The sequence below is a fragment of the Lutra lutra genome, chromosome 7, assembly GCF_902655055.1.
Source record: "Lutra lutra chromosome 7, mLutLut1.2, whole genome shotgun sequence".
Lineage (NCBI taxonomy): Eukaryota > Metazoa > Chordata > Mammalia > Carnivora > Mustelidae > Lutra > Lutra lutra.
This window is the reverse complement of record NC_062284.1, coordinates 115,938,145-115,959,924: the sequence shown is the minus strand read 5'-3', so window position 1 is coordinate 115,959,924 and position 21,780 is coordinate 115,938,145. Positions and strand designations below refer to the sequence as shown.

At 44.1% G+C, this 21,780-nt stretch overlaps 1 protein-coding gene across 5 annotated transcripts; it reads right to left on the bottom strand.

Annotated features, from left to right (window-relative positions):
* Window positions 1-56: 56 nt before the first annotated feature.
* Window positions 57-4,940, bottom strand: SRSF5 (serine and arginine rich splicing factor 5). 5 transcript variants are annotated; one of them, XM_047737712.1, is made up of 8 exons: window positions 4,807-4,940; window positions 3,763-3,907; window positions 3,416-3,486; window positions 3,193-3,291; window positions 2,821-2,890; window positions 1,514-1,587; window positions 965-1,075; window positions 57-867 (listed from the first exon to the last, which is right to left on the bottom strand). In XM_047737712.1, the coding sequence occupies exons 2-8, from the start codon at window positions 3,886-3,888 to the stop codon at window positions 600-602; spliced, it is 819 nt and encodes a 272-aa protein (XP_047593668.1). In that variant the 5' UTR covers window positions 3,889-3,907; window positions 4,807-4,940; the 3' UTR covers window positions 57-599. The 5 variants fall into 5 exon arrangements, with proteins under 5 accessions (XP_047593668.1, XP_047593667.1, XP_047593670.1 ...); XM_047737711.1 differs by having other exon boundaries at window positions 4,803-4,938; XM_047737714.1 differs by having other exon boundaries at window positions 57-864; window positions 4,678-4,906.
* Window positions 4,941-21,780: the final 16,840 nt, after the last annotated feature.

Here is a 21,780-nt window from a genome sequence, read left to right as displayed (position 1 = left end):
ACATAGATGGATAGGGAAAAATAATAGCATACATCCTTCAGACAAACAGACAAAAGCAGTTTTTATAATGTTTTATTATCAATAACAGCTGCTTTACCGTGTCTTTGTCAGGCAGCTGTTAAAGGGTGGGTGGGAGGACACCCTTGACCCTAACAAGGAAAACTCAAGCCTTTATGTACAAGCAAATTTAGAGCTCTTTTAAATGTCCAAAGCTATTAATTAGTTTAATTGATGCATTAAACTAATTCTGAATTAACATATTTGAATAACCAAGAACTAAAATGTTCAAATCTTTTCTAGTACAAAAAAATTAAATTTGCTTTAGTTATAAAAGAGCTCTCTCGATATACACAAACTATACACTTCAGACATTCACAAAAATGTGAGCGGAAGGCTTATCAAAAGACATTTAATACAATTAGTTTTCAACAACCCCTGGTGGTCCACATCTACAAAGATTTCCAGCCCAACCCCCCCCCCCCTCCAAATCCCACCCCCCCCCCCCCACAGAAAAGCACATACTTACCAGAATTTTTAGCAAGTATGGTTTGGGAATTTGTTTTTTTAAAAAAAGGCCCCCAGGGCAAGTTATTTACAGTTTAATTGCCACTGTCAACTGATCTGGACCTTGACCGGGATCGGGACCTGGACCTCTGGCGATCCACAGATGCTGGAGACTTAGATCTACTTGAAGAACCACGTTTCTGGCTCTTCTCAGGCACAGGAGACCTACTAACAGAACGGGACTTGCTCCGGCTCCGGCTCCTGCTCCTGGACCGGCTGTAAGACTTGCGACTCCGGGACCGAGACCGGCTACGAGACCTAGAGGAACTCCTGGTCCTGGAACGAGACCTGCTCCGTGACCTACTAGGGAGGAAAATGAACAAACAAACAAAAATACAATATTAGTGGCAGGACCTACAAATCCACCAACTAAAACTTTTGTCTTTAATATGTTAGATACCTGTGCCTTTTGCTGCCTTCGATTAATTTGATTTTTCTCCCATTTATTTCCTTTCCAGAAAGTTTTTCAATAGCATTCTTTAAATCACCATAAGAGGCGAACTCAACCACCCTACAATGGAAAAAAGCCATTTGTACAATTATATACATCTGGTAGTCTGGTCTCAAACTACATATAGCAATCCAGAGTATCAAGATTACCTTTTCTAGATACCTTCTGCTACTGCTCTATTAAGAATCTTAGATCTTGAAAACAGGATTACAAGGTTTCTCCACCTCCAAACCACGGACATTTTAAGCTAGACAGTTCTTTGTGGTGGAGGCCTTTGCCTATGCGTGGTAGCCATGTTTAGCAGCATCCCAGCCTCTACCTACAAGATGCCCGTGGCACCCTAAACCCATTACAACCACCAAAAATGTGGTCCAATGCCCCCTACAGAGCAAATTCATCCTCAAATGAGAACCACCACACTCCAGCATACCCAAATTCTAAGATTTCTGAAAACATTCAGTTTTCAAAAGGCTTTTATGACCTTCAAAACACACTCACCCTTCATTTAATTTAGGTCGATGTGCATCCGCAAAGGTTACTTCCCCAGCTTGTCTCATGAAATCTTTGAGATCCTTAACACAAGACAATTGTGTCACGCGAAGAAAAGGAAACTTGACACACAAACAACCACATGGTATAAAAAACAAGACTACTGGAAGAGAAGATGTTAGATAAAGTACAAACATGGTATTTACCACACTTGTATTCTATCAGAATTCAAAAATTATCTATGCCAGGGCACGAAATAAGCAAAAAGCATATTGCTTTTAAGCAAAATGCTAGAGGAAAATTCAGATTTTAACATTAAAGTAGTATTAGTCTATACTGAGCTCAATACAAAAGGAAGAAAACAAAACAAAACAAAAAAACAAAACAAAAAGGAACAGTACATATTTTTAAAGACTAAAGTAGAGATTTTTATATTAAAAAAAAAAAAAGAAACAGAACATTTACAAGACACCAGTTATTTTGTGCCCCATATGTCATTAAAAAAGTTTACTTTACCTTTATTATTATTTCCCTAGGCTAGTCAAGCAGCAAACCATTAATCGGTCGGAGAAACCTTCATGACATATGCCCGACTGGCTCTTCGCCACCCACTTGAAGGACACTACCCAATCGGTGGAAGCCTTTAATCGCACAGCCCTCCCTATTAGCAGACTATTGGCGGATGCAGGCACCTTCTACTCTTGTGCAGTTACCAAGGACCACTTTACTGCGATCAGGATTCCAACGACCACCTAATTTCGAATCTTTCAACTCTTTTCGACCAGGACCTCTTATTCGGAAGCGTTACAGGAAGACAGCTCTCAATTAGGGATCAGATCACGTTATCAACGCTCTGGGATCGCTGCAACCTGGCACTTCAAGTAAGTGCCCCGATTACGTCTAGACCGGCAAACACAGATCTAGAGGTGGCCAACTGATCACTGTAGGAGCTGACTGGCAAAGTCAACCAGGCCCAACCAAGAGTGACCAAGACAACGATTAGGATAACCCACAGGCACTCCTCGTCATAAGGCCAACGACACAGATAGGCTGGCAAATAAAGGGTTTAATATTTGGTTAAAATTGATTTTAAAAAACAAGAGAAAATATCCTCAAAACATTAAACATTTGATCAAATTAATTAAAGTTTCAAATATTCCCCCAATTACTTTTAATCAAAATTTTAAAATTACAATTAATTCCATTAATTTAATTTAAGATAAAATTACTTTTAATAAAAACATAATAAAACATTAACTACCCATTAACTTTTAAAAAGCCACATTAAAATAGCTCAAAACTGTGTTTCAACAAACCTGCCAGCTGACTCTTGAAGATAAATTCTCAACTATAAGCCGATTTTCTGTTCTTACAGGTGGAGCATTTCTGAGGAAGAAAATGAGTACTCACAATGGAAGAAATGCAGCAGTGTGTACCTACTGTGTTCGACTGTGGGCAGATTCAAGCAATAAGACAGAACAAGTCATTCAAATGACTTCCATCGAGTTTCTGAATTATCTTACAGGACTTATTACACACACTAATCAAGAACAGCAGACTACCACAGGAATAACAAAAATGATTATACAGTAAGCAAAAAACCATTTATCGCTAATTGTTCTTAAACATTAAAATCTCCTCCTGCAGTAATGATTGTCCAAAGCAGCCATTCATGATCCATCACATACCGTCTATCATTTCGAGGTCTGCGACTACTAAAACGGTCAGAATAGCGTCCTCTACCTCGTCCACCTCGAGACCGAGCTCTAGCATGTTCAATAGTAACCCTACAGGAAAGGAAAGAAGGCTCTGTTATCCACACAAGCTACCCGACAGCTAATCTGAAATATCCCAACTGACCTAGTCTGCTCTACCTTACAGGGCTAACCGTTACAAAACTAAGGTTCTCACCTTTCACTGCACAGTTCTTTTCCATCGAGTTCATATACGGCATCATCCGCATCCCTGGGATCCTCAAATTCCTAAAATGTGAACGTGAAAAACAGCTCTTAACATGATTTTAAAGTGTATTCTACAACAGTAAAAGCACCAAAACCATGTCAAGAATGAGTATCTTAAGGACAGTCCCATACACATAAGCTCAACGGAAATGCGATCAGGAGTGGTTTCCCTCCAACTAACAGCGAGGTTTTTATCCCTTAAAAATACCCTACGCTCAGTAAAAATCAAAAAACACGGCTTATCAAAATCTTTACCGACTTAACAGCAGTTCTAAACAACCAGTTGTAAATACTTACCACAAAACCAAAGCCTCTTTTCAGATCAATATCTCTTATTCGTCCATACCCCTTGAAGAATCTTTCCACGTCCTTCTCCCTGGCCGCTGGATTTAACCTCCCGATAAATACTCGACAACCACTCATGGTGTCCGGCTAGTATTTCCTGTTACAAAATAATTCAATTGAGACAATACCAGTGAATGTCCGAAGAATGCCTGGTCAAGGGGTCAAAAACATAAACGGCATAAAATAAAATGTTTACCCGGTGATGTTATAAACAAGATTGCCAAGAGTGCCTCTTATTAGGCCAGGTCCCTTGCAGACAAAATTAAAACTCGGCTCCCAACACGATCCTTCCCTGGGCCCAGACCGCAGCAACCGCAACGCCCACTGCCGCCTCTGGAACTGCGCAGCCGCACTCTCTCCCCGGCTCTTCTGGCCCCCTCCCATCTGCCGCAGTTAGGAAAGGCCGAGAAGTGCGGGCGGAGCCGACCCCGCCCTCCGCAAGGCCAGCCCAATGGCGACGGGCCGCGCGCACATCGCCGCCTCCCAGGAACGTCACAGCGGGTGGAAGCCGGAATCTCGCGACGCCACCGCCGCGCCTGCGCAGACGGCGGCGGGCGGACGCTGGCAGCCATAAAATGGCGGCGGCCGAGCCAGCGGTGGGGTGAGCCGCGCGTGCCAAACGCCCTTCTCCCTCCCCCCTCCCCGGACTCCACAGTTCCGGAGTCACTATGCCCGTCCCAGAAAACCCTAACCACGCCCCGAGCAAAGGCATCAGCCCAATACTCGGGGAGGGTCCGGGTAGTGAAGAGGTAAGGAGGCAGGGAGGGGCACACGACCCCCATGTAAAAACGACCATAACCACAACCGCCCTTCCACCGTCAGTTCCCCTCAAACAATACCCAAAGGGAGACGTGCCCCAGCGCCCACCTCGAATAAACTGCACTCATTGGACGCCGTCCTCCGCAAAGAGAGCAGCCCTGGCCACTCACGATCTGAACGGCCATGAAGAAGCTTCGATCCGAGAAGCCTTTCCCTCAAAGTGAGCCACTCACCTACCGGACAGGGTCTTTGGCAGCTGAGACCAGAGAGGTCCGTAGTCTGCGACGGAGCCGTCTACCTCCCCGCAGACCAGGACTAGTCTCGTCTACGCCTCTCCACAACTGACGCACTTAGCTGCTCCTGCGTCCCACAAAATGGAGGGCGCGCCTTGGCGTCACTTCCGTTACCGCCCCTGGGACCTCCCCGTTGGATCTAAGGGCGGAAATTTCCGCGGAGCCGGAAGTTTACGCAGGGCCGGAGCCTCCTAACGGTGACCGCCCCAGACACCTGCACCCGGGATGGGCGGGGCCGAGGGGCGGGAACTGGCGTGGGTGAGGCCGTCAGGTGCCGCACGCTCAAAGGGCCGCGGTGGAAGGTGTTTGCGCCAACTGTGCGGCGAAGTGCTGTTCACCGTTGTCTGCCTCGTGAAGATACGCTAAAGCCAATGACATTTCTTTTTTATCTGAAGTCTTTTAAAGATACCCCCAAAAGTACTGGGTGAAAGAAACTCAGGCTTTGCAAAAATATTTGGCCATCTATGACCCCTTGCTTCTTGCTGTTTATGGTGTACTTTGGCAGATGCTCCTTAATGCACAAGTGAATATTTTAGCCATACTGTCATACCATGGACGTGTGGTTTATACTAAGAAGACTAAGGAACTGCAGTATTTTTTTTTTTAACGGAAGGTTCTTGCACGATGAAATATTGAAATTGGGACTGCAGCCCGCAGGCCATCTTGAATTGAAGCCAGAATGCAGATTTCTGCACTAGGGCTGAGCTGGTTGGAAGAGGTTTCAAGCTACTTTTAAAGTCCCAAATGGTATTTGGTTAACCTTCCCTATTTAAGTTTCTGTAACGTAACACATAAAAGTATACTATTCTTCAGAAACAATAGACTATGTTTTCAAAATGTGGGTGAAACAGCCTTCTACATCCTTAGCTCCACATTTTCCCAGCAAGGTTGTCAGGCTTAGCAATCCAGGCATAAAGAGAATGTGAAAAGGTTACTTTCCTTTAACGCTTTTAGGTGGAACCCAAGGCACCCCATTTTTCAGAGGTGCCGGGCATCTAGGGTTGCTATTTGCAACTAAAGTTACACAGAGCTAGAGTAATTCAAGAAGCCGCAGAGGTACAGACCCTTGCTCTGACCTCCTAGCTTATAGAAACTCTAGGTGTGAATTTTGATAGTTTTTATGGGATGAGTTCATCCATTTATACATTTGTTTATTTTTTTTAATTTTAAAAGATTTTATTTATTTGAGAGAGAACAAGAGAGAGCATGGGGGGAGGAGCAGAGGGAGAAGCAGACACCACCAACACCATCACCCCACACCGTCGGAGTAGGGAGCCCCTCATGGGGCTCCATCCTAGGACTCTGGGATCAGGACCTGAGCCAAAGGCAGAGACAGAATGGACTAAGTCACCCAAGTGCCCCTAAACATTTGTTTATTTTAAGAAGAGCCTCAGTAGGTATGTAGGAAAATTGTGAATTTAGGCCTTCTATGGTGTGGGAAATTGAAGGATGGATTTAAAAGAAAATAAGAGTTAGTTATAAGAAAATACCTTTAGCTACTAGCCCAATAAATACTGGCCTCTCGTAATGTACAAATTGTCCCAAACCAGTACTTTTTTAGCTACATTTGTTCGCTTTCTGCATAATTTTAAAAAATTGGCCTTCCAATTATTTTCTACATTTTTCTATTGACTATGATAGAAGCAATCACTTGTAATTTTACTCTCTAAATGTTATTTTTGCTGCAATAACAAAGTAATCTAAAGAAGGTTTTCTGGCAGTGAAAGACAAGACTGATCGTGTTGTATATCAAGAAGAATGTTGCTGTCTTCAGCACACAGTGTTGTGATTTTCTTCAGGACTAATTTTTTTTTTTTCTAAAGCCTATTAATCTTAAAAAGAAAACCGTTATTTCACCAGCAAAATGAGTTTATTCAGGAAAAGTAGAGAACTATAATTCAAGACATATAAGCTGCAGAAAAACCATAGGCAAGTCCAACAAGGAAAGGAACATGTTAGGGAGAAGGAGGAAATTAGAGGGATTGTTTTGAAGGAAAGTCCAAAGGTTGTTGGAGAAAAGCATGTTTTCTCATTTGTTCAGTACAAGAGTGGTCATTTTCTTTCTTTTTTCTTCTTTAAAGATTTATTTATTTATCTAAGAGAAAGAAATAGAGCATGCTAGTGGGGAGGGACAAAGGCAGTGGGGGAGAATCCCATGCAGACTCCCTGCTGAAGCCAGCACCCATTAAGGGATTCAGTCTCACAACCCATGAGATCTTGCTTGAGCCAAAACCAAGTCAGATGCACTGAGAGGCCCCAGGGGTAGTCATTCTCTCATAGGAAATGCAGTGTATACCTTTTCGATGTTGGAGACTGTGATGATTCTTTCTTCTTGAGGTTTCTTCTTTTGGGGTCTGTTAACTAACACTTATTCCTGTAACTGCAGATGTGTGGTTGAGCTCTCACTAGAGCCTCCAGACTCTAGTAAGTTTTCTCTTCATTAGTTTTCACAAAGCGTTTTCCTTGATTTGTTTACTGTTAAAAAGGTTTGATTTCCACAAAGGTAATTTTTCATTAGTGTGCCTAGTGACTTAATCTACAATTCCTGCATATGGGTATGTGTTATGTTTTTTTACCCCGAAATGCCTAGCACAGAAAAGGTTCGGTATTTATAAACTTGGATTCACATTAGCATCTTTTTTTTTCCCAAGTCGTCCTGCTCCTATATTGTTTCAACAGAATGGCATAGTATCTTTTCCCCAAGACATCCAAGTGAGTTGCAAATTTTAGAAAAGGGGGGGAAAAAGATGCAGGGAAATCACAGATTAAAATAAACACAATAAAATAAAATTAAAATATTAACACAGTTTATGGGCCATTTCTGTTGGGGTCTTTCAACACAACCGTGGGATGTTTCATTCATCACCTTCCTGATTTCATCCAACACAGGGATCAGCAAATTATGGCCTGTGGACCTAATCCAGCCTATCACCTGTTTTTGTGTGGCCTGAGGATGGTTTTACATTTTTAATGGTTGGAGTTGAGAGAAGGTGATCAAAAGAAGATTTTGTGACAAATGAAAATGAGATGAAATTCAAAGGTCAGTATCCATAAAGCTTTTTTTGAACACAGCCACTCCTGTTCATTTACTTACTGTCTATATCTGTTTGTCTTGCCACAGAAGCAGGGCTGCATAGTTGCGATAGAGGCCATATGGACCACAATACCTAAAATATTGACTATCTGGCTCTTTACAGAAAACATTTGCCAACCCCTGAGCTAACTGATTCCTAAACTTTAAACAGTTTCGTGAATGCTCCAGCCAACTCCCTTTGTCAGATAAAACTGTAAACAAGGACAGAGAATTCGATCTTTATTTTTAAATAGAGTTCATAATTTTCCAATTATAAAAATATCTATATGCTCATTATCACAAAAATGTGCAACAGGGGAGATAACTGAAAGAAGAGAACACTTGTGAAGCCAGCTCACCCAGTGAACCTCAGATTATGGTTCGCTGTTTTTCTTTCTTATGTTTTCTTTCCTGAGTGTTTAATACATATTTTATTTTCTAATTCAAAAATAATGCATCATCATTTTCAAAAAACATAGAGATTTTTTATTTTTTTTTAATTAATTTTTTTTAAGATTTTATTTATTCATTTGACAGAGATTACAAGTAGGCAGAGAGGCAGGCAGAACCAGGCTCCCTGCTGAACAGAGAGCCCGATGCAGGGATCGATCCCAAAACTTTGGGATCATGACCTGAGCGGAAGGCAGAGGCTTTAACCCACTGAGCCATCCAGGAGCCCCCATAGAGATTTTTAAAAGATGTTAAAATGCTATCCTTATTCCCAACCCTGAAGGATACCTATTTGGCCTTTTAAATAATTTCTCTGTAGTGTTCCTCTCAAAAGCACAGTTGCATTTCCAAAATATGAATCATCCTCATATATAGAATTTGGTTTCATGAGGGGTTTTAATTCATAAAACATAATCACGGGCATTTCTCATGTTTCTCTAATATGTTTATGAACAAAAGTATATATTCAAATTCGTGTCTGTTTTTCCACTCAACATGACAGAAGCACATGACTGGGGAAAATTCTCATCCCAGTCAGTGACTCTGTTTTTCTGAAAATGTACTAAATAACACCAGATGCTTAAAAATTCCTATCCAAAACTTCCAACACAAAGAAAAAGTCTGCTTCCTTGCTTCTAGCTAATAATTCCAAAGATTTTTTTGAAAGGGTATCCTTAATCTTTCTTGGAAATTCATGGCTTTTAAAAATGTTCCATTTTTTGACTGATTTATCCCTATAGCCCTATCTGACTTCTTTTTATTGCTACATCATGGTTTTTTATCGTTGTTTAATTTAGTGCATCCTAGTTAAAAGACCTGTGAACCCACTACTTTAATTTCAGTACCTAGAGCAATATTTCTTAACACCAGCCATACACTAAAATCATCTGGGAAGTGTTTATAATGTTCTGTTGCCTGGGTCCCTACTGGCAGAAATTCTGATTCAGTCGTCTGGGCTGGAACCCCACCAAGTGTGTTAGTAAGGGCTGCAGGTGTTTCTGATACTCAACCAGGAGTCTGAGAGGAATGTTGAACTAGGTTGAGGAGCTCACTTTTTTGTTCTTCATAAAATCCATCTATCATCTAGCTCCATCTTCTTTACCTCTGCTCTCAATTATCCTCTAACTCAATGGTTCCTTTTTTTCTTTTTCAAGATTTTATTTATTTGGGAGAGAGAGTGAGAGAAAACATGAGGTGGGGGTGGGGGGGAGGAAGACGCAGGCTCCCTGCTGAGCAGGAACTCAATGCCAGGACTCTGGGATCTTGACCTGAGCAGAAGGCAGACGCTTAACTGACTGAGCCACCGAGGCACTCCTAACTCAATGGTTCTTTTAAAAAGAATCATCTGGGCACTTTTCCAGTAGTAGATCCGCAGTGCCATTTTCCCAGAGAAAAGCCCGATTCAGGAATGTGATACTCAGGAATCTCAATATCTAACTGGCACCTTCATCAAGTGGTTCTGAACTATAGTTTGCATCCTAATCAGACCTGTGTTGTTGGTTCGCGGCTCCCTTTCTCATGATCTCAGCACCCATTCCATATTCTCTCTCCTCTTCTCAAGCAACCTTGTCTCCTTCACTGTTAGCAGGTATATTAGTTATCTGTTACTGTATAACAAAGTACCCCCAAAGTTAACAACTTGAAACAAAAGGGTTTATTATCTCATAGTTTCTGTGATTCGGGAATCCAGGAATGGCTTGACTGGGTGGATCAGCGTTGAGTCTCTCATGAAACTGCAGTCAGGCTGTTGGCTGGGGCTGCAGTCTTATCTGAGGCCTCAACTGGGGGGGGGGATCTACTTCCAAGTTCACTTCCACAACTCTTGACACACCTCAGGCCCTTGCTGGGCATTGATGGAAAACTTTGGTTCTTTCCCATGGGGGTCTCTCCACAGGCTGCCTGAATGTCCTCATGACATGGCAGCTGAGTATCCCAAGAGCGAGGGATCTGAGAGAGTGCACCAAAGAGGAAGCTACTGTCTTTTTATAACCTGATCTTAGAAATGGCATACTATAGTGTTATTAGTTTGCGAGGGCTGCCATCACAAAATACCAATAACTGGGTGGATTACAACAATAGAAAATGTATTGTATCACAGTTCTGGAGGCTAGAAGTCCCAGCTCAACGTGTGAGCAGGGCTGTGCTTCATCCAGAAGCTCTAGGGGAGGATTCTTCTTGCATCTTCCTAATGTTTGGTGTTTGTCAGGCATCCTTGGGGTTCCTGGCTTGCAGATGCACCACTCCAGTCGCATGGCTATCTCCTCCTGTGTGTCTTCATCATTGTCCCTCCTTGCGTGTTTGTCTGTTTGCACTTGTGTCCGAATTTCCCCTTCGTGATAAGGACACCAATCATATTGGATTATGGTCTGCCCTAATGACCTCATTTTAACTTAATTATGTCTATAAAGGCCCTATTCCCAACTAAGATCACATCCTGGGGTGCTGGGGGTTAGAACTTCAACACACCTTTCTGCAGAAGACACAATTCAACCCAGAACACAGAGCTTCTGCCATATGCTACTGGTCACAGAGCCCAACCCTGGTACAGTGTGGACAGTGTGGAAGGGAGCTGCACAGGCCATGAGAACCAGGAGGAGGGCATGACAGGGATCATCAAAGAATAACTACCACAATGCTTCCTATGTCACACAGAAAATAGACATTATTGGGGCACCTGGGTGGCTGAGTGGGTTAAAGCCTCTGCCTTCAGCTCAGGTCATGATCCCAGGGTGCTGGGATCAAGCCCCGAATCAGGCTCTCTGCTCAGCAGGGAGCCTGCTTCCTCCTCGCTCTCTGCCTGCTTCTCTGCCTACTTGTGATCTCTGTCAAATAAATAAATAAAATATTTTTTAAAAAGAAAATAGACATTACCTTCTTTTTTTTTTTAAGATTTTATTTATCTATTCAAAGAGAGAGAAGAGAGCACAAGTAGGCAGGGCAGCAGATAGAGGGAGAGGGAGAAGGAGAAGCAGGCTCCCCTGCTGAAAAGAGAGCCGATGCGGGACTCAATAATAGGACCCTGGGATCATGACCTGAGTCAAAGGCAGATGGTCAACTGACTGAACTACCCATTTGTCCCTAGACATTATCTTCTTTTACCTGGGAATAAAGAAAAAAGAATTGAAGTTATCAGGCTGCCACTGCTTCCATCTCTCCCCCCTCCATCTTCAGATTACATATATTTTCACCCATCTTCTTCTCATCCATCCCAGAGAAACAAGGGGTTTAATTTCTGTCCAAGCCTTTTGGTTCTTTGTGTACCAGATTCCAGACCTTGCTCTGTGCATCATTTTTCTCTCTCCTTTTTCTTTCTATCTTAAGTTCCATCCTCTCCACTATGTCTTTGATCCTTAATGGTTCCCCTCTTTAAAACATTTTTTTAAAGATTTTAGTTATTTATTTGAGAGAGAACATGAGCAGGGGGGAGGGGAAGAGGGAGAGAGAGAAGCAGACTCCCTGCTGAGCAGGCAGCCCAATACAGGACTTAATCCAAGGACCCTGGGATCATGACATGAGCCAAAGGCAGATGCTTAACCCACTGAGCCACCCAGGTGCCCTAAAACTTTTTTTTTTTTTTTAAAGAAACCCTCCTCTTAACATCTGTTACTTGACAAACTGCCCCATCTCACCTTTCCTAAGCCAACATATTTCTTTTTTTTAAATTCAGTCAGCCAACACATAGTTAAGAGCCTGCTTCTCTCTCTCCTCCTAACTGCCGCTCTGCTTACTTGTGCTTTCTACCTCTCTGTCAAATGAATAAATAAAATCTTTTTTTAAAAAAAGGGATAAATTGATGTTGTGGTAACCAACTCCCAAGATGACCCCCAAGGATCCTCACATTCTGGTTTTCACATATTCTCTCCAACGCATACCAGGTTTGGTCTATGTGATCAGTAGAATATCAGAAGAATGTGTAGATCAGTAGATCAGTAAATCGTAGCGTCAGTAGAATGTGATCGGCAGAAGTGAAAACATTGGAAATTAGGCTTAAGAGACTACAGCTTCCATATTGAGTAATCTCTCTCTCTCTCTCTCTCTCTGTCTCATACACACACACACACACACACACACACACACACATACACACACACCACCACCACCTCAAGAAAAGCCAGCTGCAGTGTGGTGACACTCCAGTAACCTAAGGAGAGACTGACTGAAGCATCCAGCCAACAGCCCGCAAGGAAAGGAGCCCAGACAACAACCACACAAGCAGGCTTGAAGCAGATTCTCCAGCCCCACTGAGTCTTGAGATAACCACAGCCCTAGCCGACAGCAGGATTGCAGCCCCCCTTAGCGATGCTAAGTCAGAACCACCCAGCTAAGCCACTCCCAGATCCCTAGCCCTCAGAAACTGTGGGACACGATACATACTTGCTTCCAAATATTCAGTTTTGGGGTAATCTGTCACACAGCAGCAGGTCACAAAGAGAGATGGCAAAGCAACAATTGTCAATCATGGGATTGATGGGGCAGTGGTAAAGGCAGGGGATGAGTTAGAGAAATGCTGAGAAGGCAAGTTCCACCACATTGGTGAGGGATGTGACAGGGTGGGTAAGGGGGAGGTAAACATCAGATTTCACCTCCAGCCTGTAGCATGACATGGAGTACAGGATTGAGGGGTAATGCCCATGAATTCCCTCGGCCTCTTGGAGTTGGAACTCCATGGGACAGCCACATACTGGAATCTCTGGGAGGAGATGCCAGCAGGCAGTGGGTGCATAGGGTCTGAAGCATAGGGGACAGTTTAAGCCAGAGCAGGTTTTGGTTTTTTTTTTTTAAGTTTTTATTTTATTTTATTTTATTTTTATTTTTTAGCAATCTCTATACCCAACATGGAGCTCAAACTCACAACCCAGAGATCAAGAGTTGTATGCCCTTCTGACTGAGCCAGCTGGGCACCCCCAGAGCAGTTTTTAAGATCCAGTTGAAAGGGTTTCCCAGAGATGTGACAGCTGGACAGTGAAAATAGATGAAGTTACCAGGTTTTTGTTGAGGCCAAGATGGGGAGAGAGCATTCTGAGGACAGATTAAGAATGTATTTGGCGCAGGGTGCCTGGGTGGCTCAGTCACCTAAGTGTCTGACTTCGGCTCAGGTCATGATCTCCGGGTCCTGGGATCCAGCCTTGCCCTGGGTTCCGGGATTAGCATGGAGTCTGCTTGTATCTCTCCCTCTGCCCCTCCCCTCTGCTCTTATGCATGCACATTCCTGTGCACGCTCCCCCCCCACCTCTCAAATAAATAAAATCTTTAAGAAAATGTATTTACCATAAAATTAATCAGTTCTGCAGATGTCATGTATAGCATGGAGGCCACAGTTAAAAACACAGTATTACATATTTGATAGTTGTTAAGAGAGCAGATTTTAAAAGTTTTAATCACAAGGCGAAAAAATCGTAACTGTGTGGTGAGCAGATGAACTGTGATCATTTAGCAATATATACAAATATCAAATCATTACATTATACACCTAAAACTAATATAATGTTGAGTGTCAGTTATATATCAATAAAATAAATTTTTTAAAAACTGTATTTTGGGTGCCTGGGTGGCTTACTCATTAAGCGTCTGCCTTCAGCTCAGGTCATGATCCCAGGGTCTTGGAATGGAGCCTCACGTGGAGCTCCCTGCTCAGCAGGAAGCCTGCTTCTCCCTCTGCCTGCCGCTCCCCCTCTTGTGTGCTCTCTTTCTTGCTCTCTCTCTTTGGCAAATAAATAAAATCTTAAATACATCCATACATCCATACATACTGTATTTGCCTTGGAAGGAGGCTTCCAGGGACCAGTGGAAGAAGGGCTTTGAGTCCAGGGGACCCCAAGCATGAACACTGTGGGGACGAGAGTTGCTGGGAGGTAGGCCGATCAGAGGCTTACAATCTGGGCAGGACCAAGGGTTCCAGGAATATGAGTAACTCACTTTACAATTTGGGCAGGACATATTGCTCTTTCCATTGGGCCAAAGTCAGTTTGCTCTTTCCACTGGGCCAAGGTCAATTACAGTATGGAATGGAGAGGTGGGCAGAGTGGAGTCTTGGAAAACAGGCTGAGAGTGGAACAGAGCTCTGGCTCAGGGGCTGTCCTGGCCTCCCCCCAGCCCTCCCTCAGCACACTGCCTCTTTGACCCAACCTCCTCCAGGAAAATGGGGCTAAAAAGGAACACAATAATATGATACTAACAGCAGGGTTTGATGTTCTGTGTGGTGATTTATCTTTTGGGTCTCAAAGCATTTTACGAGTATTGCCTGTCCCAGGAAGATTTGAAAGAGGCCAGATTTAGGGCAATGCCAATAATAATAACCGCTTACATATGTTGAGTGCTTACTGTTCCTGATGCTGTGCTGCCCAGACCTTACGTGCATTCAATCACTTAAATTTGAAAACAAACCAAGTTTTCATTAGAGGTGACTGAGACAGAGACCTAGAGGAAGCAACTTCCAGGGATCACCCAATAAGCGAGCATGGGTACCCGAGCCTGTCATCTCACAGGGCTCTAAGTGACACTGCTATGACGAAAAGTAAATACAGGGTAAGTCTGCAAGGACAGCTTGAGGACCAGAGAGAAGTTTCAGGGATACCTGGGTGGCTCAGTCGGTTCAGCGTCCGACTCTTGATTTTAGCTCAGGTCATGATCTCAGAGTTGTGAGTTCAAGCCCCACGGGGCTTCATGCTGGGCGTGGAGCCTGCTCAAAAAAAGGGAGTTAGAAAGAGAGAGGGGGGAGTTTCAGAAATCAAGCGGTCACACAAGAAGGAAGACAAGACCAGGGGCAGGCAGCTCTGAGTGTGACTGGCCAGGAAGCACACCCTGTGAGAAGGCAGCTTCCACCTCCCGGTGGGCGGTCAAGGTTATCTTACTTGGAGTTGGAAGCTGCAGCAGCGGCTCCATCCAGCAGGCCTGCACAGAGCTGCCCAGTATGCAAACCCCTGGGGACACACCATGACTTTCTAAGGGATATCTGCGCATTCAAGTCCATGTTAAGGGACTCACCTGTAATTCTAGATGCTTGTCTTAGCCCGTCTGAGCTGCTGTAACAGAACACCTTAAACTGGGTGGCTTATAAACAGTAACATTGATTTCTGATGGTTCTGGAGATGAAATTTCAGATCAAAGCTCCAGGAGATGCTATATCAGATGAGAGCCCACCTCCTGGTTCATAGAGGAGCAAGCCGTCTTCTCGATGTCCCCTCACATGGATGAAGGAGTGATGGCGCTGTCTGGATCTCCTTTATTAGGGCACTAATCCCTTTACCTGATCATCTCCCAAAAGCCCCACTTCCAAACACAATCTCACTGGGGATTAGGATCTCTACATATGAAGGGTGGGGGGGAGGATACAGACATTCAGTCCCTAACAACCCTCCTTTCCAATCTTTTGCTTTTAACTAAATTGGAGGAGGTTATAACCAAGTCGCCAGCCAACACCTTATTAAGTGTAATTTTGGGGCACCTGGGTGGCACAATTGGTTAAGCGTCCGACTCTTGGGTTGGGCTCAGGTCATGATCTCAAGTCCATGAGATCGAGCCCGGAGTTGGGCTTTGCGCTCGCTGAGGAGTCTGCTTGGGATTCTCCCTCTTCCTCTGGCTCCTCCCCTTCCCATGTGCATGTGCTCTTTCTCTCTTTTTCTCTCAAATAAATAAATCTAAAAAGAGTGTAGTTTTAATCAGCCATAAAATCATTTTTGACATATAACTCACAAGGAATTTTACAAATTGTGTGACATCACTTTAACAAAACTCCATCCATTCCCATCTACTTGTTTATGTAAACATTTCTCAGCACTTACATATGTAAATGCCTCCTTCTTGCAATGAATATTATTTAATAATATTCATTAAGTATGAATGAATAAATAATATTCATTCAAGGTTATATGGGGAAAAATAGCCTGATCCACCTCATTCAAAGATGTCTTTCCAGTAAAGTTACTTTCAAAATGGAATAACTATCAGAAACTGTAATATATTTATTGTGGGGTATAGAAGGTGAAAGATTTCACCTGAGGTAAAACAAAAGAAATAGAATTTTACTGAGTACACTGCAAGGGAGCAGCAGGCAGGACAGCAAAGGAGAGACGGCCACAAGGGGGTGGGGAGGGGCTGTATTTACCGGGTAGAGTGAGGGAATACAGTCACAGATGGAATTTCCCTTTTTTTGGTAATCTTGGGAACTGCGCCTGGCTAGAAGTAGCTCACTGACCCTTTAGAGCCTATGGCTTAATGAACCTGTACGCCTCAGCTCCGCGGTCACTGTGCGCCCTTTTGCCTTGCTCAAGTTTCTATTCCCTCAGGCCTCTTGCCTAAAAGCAGCCTCTACCTTTATGTTGCATTGATGACAGGCAATTGAACATTTTTAAATTTCCATTTAAAGATTTTATTTGTTCATTTGAGAGAGACCCAGAGAGAGAGAGAGACAGTGAGCAAGCATGAGTGGAGAGAGGGAGGAGCAGACTCCCCGTGCGGGGCTGGATCCCTGGAGCCCGAGATTATGACCTGAGCTGAAGGCAGACACTTCACTGACTGAGCCACCCAGGCGCCCTAAAATTTTCCATTTATATACCCAATGTTGATGCATAGAAATAAGAAGTGCTTAAAAATACTTTCAGGTATAAAAACATAATAGGGTTAAAGTCTGTGGGGGTGGAGGAATGGAAAGGGTCTTAAAAAGAAAAGGAATGTTACAAATTTCTGTCTTCGAAGAACTGGGAGGTGCCTGGGTGGCACATTTGGTTAAGCGTCTGACTCTTGGTTTAGGCTCAGGTTGTGATCTCAAGGTCATAAGATCAAGCCCCACATCTAGCTCGGTGCTCAGCCTAGAGCCTGCTTAAGACTCTTTCCTCTGCCCCCCCGCACCCCAGTGAGCTCATTCTCTCTCTCTCTCTCTCTCTCTCTCTCAAATGAATAATTAAATAAATATTTTAGAAGGAGGAGGAGGAAGAGGGCGGGGAGGAGAACCAGTTTCCTTGTTTTAAAATAACCAGGGTAGGGTGCCTGGATGGCTCTGTTGGTTAAGCGACTACCTTCAGCTCAGGTCATGATCCTGGAGTCCTGGGATCGAATCCTGCATCAGGGCCCCAGCTCCGCAGGGAATCTGCTTTTACCTCTGACCTTCTCCCCTCTCATGCTCTCCCTCTCTCTCTCATTCTCTCAAATGAGTAAATAAAAATCTTAAAAAATAAAATAAAAAGACCAGGATGGTATCAAATTGCAACGGTATGCAGATCTCAATGGATTTGTGTGAGAGTAATGTCATAGTTTTGTTCTGGAATGTTGCTGCAGAAAATGCATTAGAAATCACGTCCTTTATAACTATGTCAATCGATGATGAAAAGTTTTAGCTGTCACCTTAAAAATGTGGTGAAAAGTCCATTATTTTTCCAAGTTCTTTTAAAGGCAAGGTGAACAGTGAAGTCATAAGACCACAGGTCTGAGCCACAGAACTCCACACGTGAACACAAGGAGGTAGATTCAAAAGGGCAACTGTAGGGGGAATGACCTCACCTCAGGGAGAGACTGGAGGCCTGGCCACACGATCAATTCTGTTCCCTGCTTCTCCATCAGGTGACATTCTGGGAAGCAGAGGGCTGCTCTCAAAGGCCATTTCCCCTCCCTTCTTGTGGGGTTCCAAGCCTATATAAACACCATTAGAGGGCGTCTGGGTGGCTCAGACGGTTAAGCAACTACCTTCCGCTCAGGTCATGATCCCGGAGTCCTAGGATTGAGTCCCGCATCGGGCTCCCTGCTCAGCAAGGAGTCTGCTTCTCCCTCTGACCTTCTCCCCTCTCATGCTCTCTCTCACTGTCTCTCTTTCTCAAATAAATAAATAAAATCTTAAAACAAAAACAAAAACACCATTGGAGTCAGCAGCTCTGAAACTCAGTATCAGACTCCTCAAAGGGCCTGGGTGACAATGTGATTTCTGGGTCCTCCTCAGACCCATGGAATCATGGTCTCTGAGAAAGAAATTGCCCCTGGCCCAAGCTGTTGTGAAGGGTGCTGCCTGGTATGAAGAGTTGTTCTTTCTAGAAAAACTGCATTGCTGAGAAAACACTTGAGCAATTTCGGACAGATTTTAACGGGCCTTAGATCCTTTTCTGGGAACTTTACCCAGCCTGTGACAGGCACCGGAGAAGCCTACAGGGCTTTAACCAATGTTAAACCAAGGTCGTTCTGACAGTCTTTAGCCTGACACTCTTCCTCCCTCTTTTTGTTTTTTTTTTAAGATTTTATTTATTTATTTGACAGAGAGAGAGAGAGATCACAAGTAGGCAGAGAGGCAGGCAGAGAGAGGGGAAAGCAGGCTCCCTGCTGAGCAGAGAGCCCGATGTGGGCCTCCATCCCGGGACCCTGGGATCATGACCTGAGCCAAAGGCAGAGGCTTAACCCACTGAGCCACCCAGGCGCACTCTTCCTCCCTCTTTTTGTCCACAGTCTGACAATGACTATCTAAACCCACACATCTGATAGAAATATAATGCTAGTGGTCGCATCTTTTAAAAAGTAAAATAAAAGAGGTAAGATTAATTTTCATAACATTTTTTTAACTCAAGAAATCCAAACTATTATCATTTCAATATGCAATCAATATAAGCATTCTTAATGTGCTATTTTACAATTTTTACCATGTTAAGTCTTCACAGTCTGGTGGGTATTTTACCTGTACAGCCTACCTCTACCAGACCTATGCTGTGGCCTGTGCTCAACCGCCACGTGTGGCTTGTGACTCCCGGGCTAAACAGCAGAGATTTAAACACTCTCATGACTTCCTCTTAAAATGTCCCTGCCAAGAAGGAAGTCTTTGAATTCAGTTATGTTTTTGTTTTTGTTTGGAAAGACTTCACCCTTGCAGCAAGTTTGAAAAGAAACTTGAACATGTTTGTAATTAATGTGTCTGAAAAGTTTATTTAACTAAAGGGAGGTGTCGGGAAATCTGCATTTTAACAGCTGCTGGTGACTCTTGGGTACACTTTGGTTTTTGGATCACTCTTCTAACTAGTCCGAGCCAGTCCTTCCCCAGTCACCTTTGTGGGAACCTGTCTGTTGACCAAATTCTCTCATACTCCAGAAGCAATGGCTTGTAGAACTGCTGAATGTACTTCTCTTGAGGTACGGGCCTCAAGAGAGGGACAGCAGACTCCTGGCTCTAGACCCTGCTACGTGTCCCAGACATAGTGGCCTTAAGCATGTGCTTTGTACCTGGAAAGGCTCAGTAATGGTGGCTGCTGTTTTCAGGTCGCCTGGCTTCAGAACCAAGTCCTGCCATCTAAAAACCATGTGATTTGGACACATTTCTTTTTTCTTTCTTTCTTTTTTAAAGAATTTACTTATTTATTTGACAAAGAGAGATCACAAGTAAGCAGAGAGGCAGGCAGAGAGAGAGGAAGGGAAGCAGGCTCCCCGCTGAGCAGAGAGCCCAATGTGGGACTTGATCCCAGGACCCTGGGATCATGACCCAAGCCTAAGGCAGAGGCTTTAACCCACTGAGCCACCCAGGCACCCCATCTGCCAGACTTCTTTAATGAGCAATCCAGAGTGGGCTAAGATTTCCATGAAAAACCATCGTCCACCTTTCAATTGGCAGCGGCCCGTGCGGCAGAAGGAAAGGAATGTTTTAACAGGAAACCTGAAAGAACAATACTAGTGCTAACACTAATACCATCACTAACCCTAAAACTAGTAAAAGCAGTTGCCATTTATTGGGCCCTTACTAGGCACCACGCGCTTAACTCTTGTTACAACTAAGAACCATAAAGATTGATTGCAAGGGGCATCTGGGTGGCTCAGTCAGTTAAGCGTCTGCCTTTGGCTCAGGTCATGATCCTGGGGTCCTGGGATCGAGCCCCATGTCAGGCTCTCTGCTCAGCGGGGAGTCTGCTTCTCCCTCTGCCCCTACCCCCACTCATGCTCTCTCTCTCTCTCTCTCAAATAAATAAAGTCTTTTTAAAAATTGATTGTAATATTATTGAACACCAACAGCATAGGGCTGAGAAATCTTACTCTTTAGAATCACAAACTATGAGAAACTTCCCTGCTTGAAATCTTTTCCATTAAAGGTGCTGAAGGTTCTGAGCAATGCAGGTCCCTATGACACATGGCAACCTTGGTTTCCAGCCTCGGTGAGGAGCTTCTGATAGAGGGTTTGGGGATGTGACATTCCACAGTTAGTTTGATTTCATAGTGAGGAGACAAGAGTCCTGAATCCACTCCCTAGCCTGGATGGTCATCAGACTTAGAGTTTCTTTTTTCTTTTTTTCCAATTTTTTTTTGTTGTTGTTATGTATTTGACAGAGAGAGAGAGAGAGCAAGAGAGGGAACATAAGCAGGAGCAGTGGGAGAGGGAGAAGCAGGCTTCCTGCCGAACAGGGAGCCCGATGTGGGGCTCGATCCCAGGACCCTGAGATCATGACTGAGCTGAAGGCAGACACTTAACGACTGAGCCACCCAGGAGCCCCAGACTTAAAGTTTCTAACAGAGCCTAAGCCAGTTTCTAAGGGAGTGTGGCCAAGGCCATACAACCCCTCTTCTTTTGAATCATTATTACTTTCTTACCAGTAACACCCTCGTTCCTCCTGCCTCAGACAGATTCCTGAAAAACCCAACCACCACACTGTTCTTACTTCCTGATGATAGTGCAGAGCTGCTCCTGCTTACCCTCTTGTTTGTTTCCCAAATCATCCTGCAAAAGCCCCAACCTGTATGAAAATCCCTTCCTACTCTATTTGCTTGAGATGCCCATGGCTTGCCATGGTCTGTGTACTCCCTTAACCTCTACCCTTGTCACATATAGAGATGGTCCAGTGGACTTAAGCATTATTATCCCCATATTTAAAGATGAAATCCTGAGGTGAAGAAATGTGTCCACGGGGCGCCTGGTGGCTCAGTGGGTTAAAGCCTCTGCCTTCGGCTCAGGTCATGGTCTCAGGGTCCTGGGATCGAGTGCTGCACTGGGCTCTCTGCTCTGCATGGAGCCTGCTTCCTCCTCTCTCTCTGCCTGCCTGTCTGCCTACATGTGATCTCTGTCAAATAAATAAATAAAATCTTTAAAAAGAAAACAAAAAACAAAAACATTCCTTTCCTTCTGCTGCATGGGCCGCTGCCAGTTGAAAGGTGGACAGTGGTTTTTCATGGAAATCTCAGCCCACTCTGGATTGCTCATTAAAGAAGTCCAGCAGAGGCTCCTGGGGCAGCCCCCCCGGGTTCTAACACTGTCCTCCGCCAGAGGCTCTCTTTTCCTCAGGGAGCACAGCCTTCCTCTCCTTAGAATTCTGCTTTGCCGTCTGGGTGGCACTTCTGGACTTCGTTTGGTTTTTCATGGACAGATCTCCTCGGCTCCTTGGGGAAGGGATCCTATGTTATTAGGAGGCCGCCGCATGTGTCAGCCCAGCTGTGCTAGAGAATGTC

Bases quoted from the DNA above. Each gene is read 5' to 3' on its own strand.
- SRSF5 (XM_047737712.1), bottom strand. From the start codon at position 3,888: ATGAGTGGTTGTCGAGTATTTATCGGGAGGTTAAATCCAGCGGCCAGG. The intron at 1,076-1,513 runs GTGAGTGTGTTT...TTTCCATTGTAG, and splicing joins CGACCTAAATTAAATGAAGG to GGTGGTTGAGTTCGCCTCTT. The intron at 868-964 runs GTATCTAACATA...TTTCCTCCCTAG, and splicing joins GAAGGCAGCAAAAGGCACAG to TAGGTCACGGAGCAGGTCTC.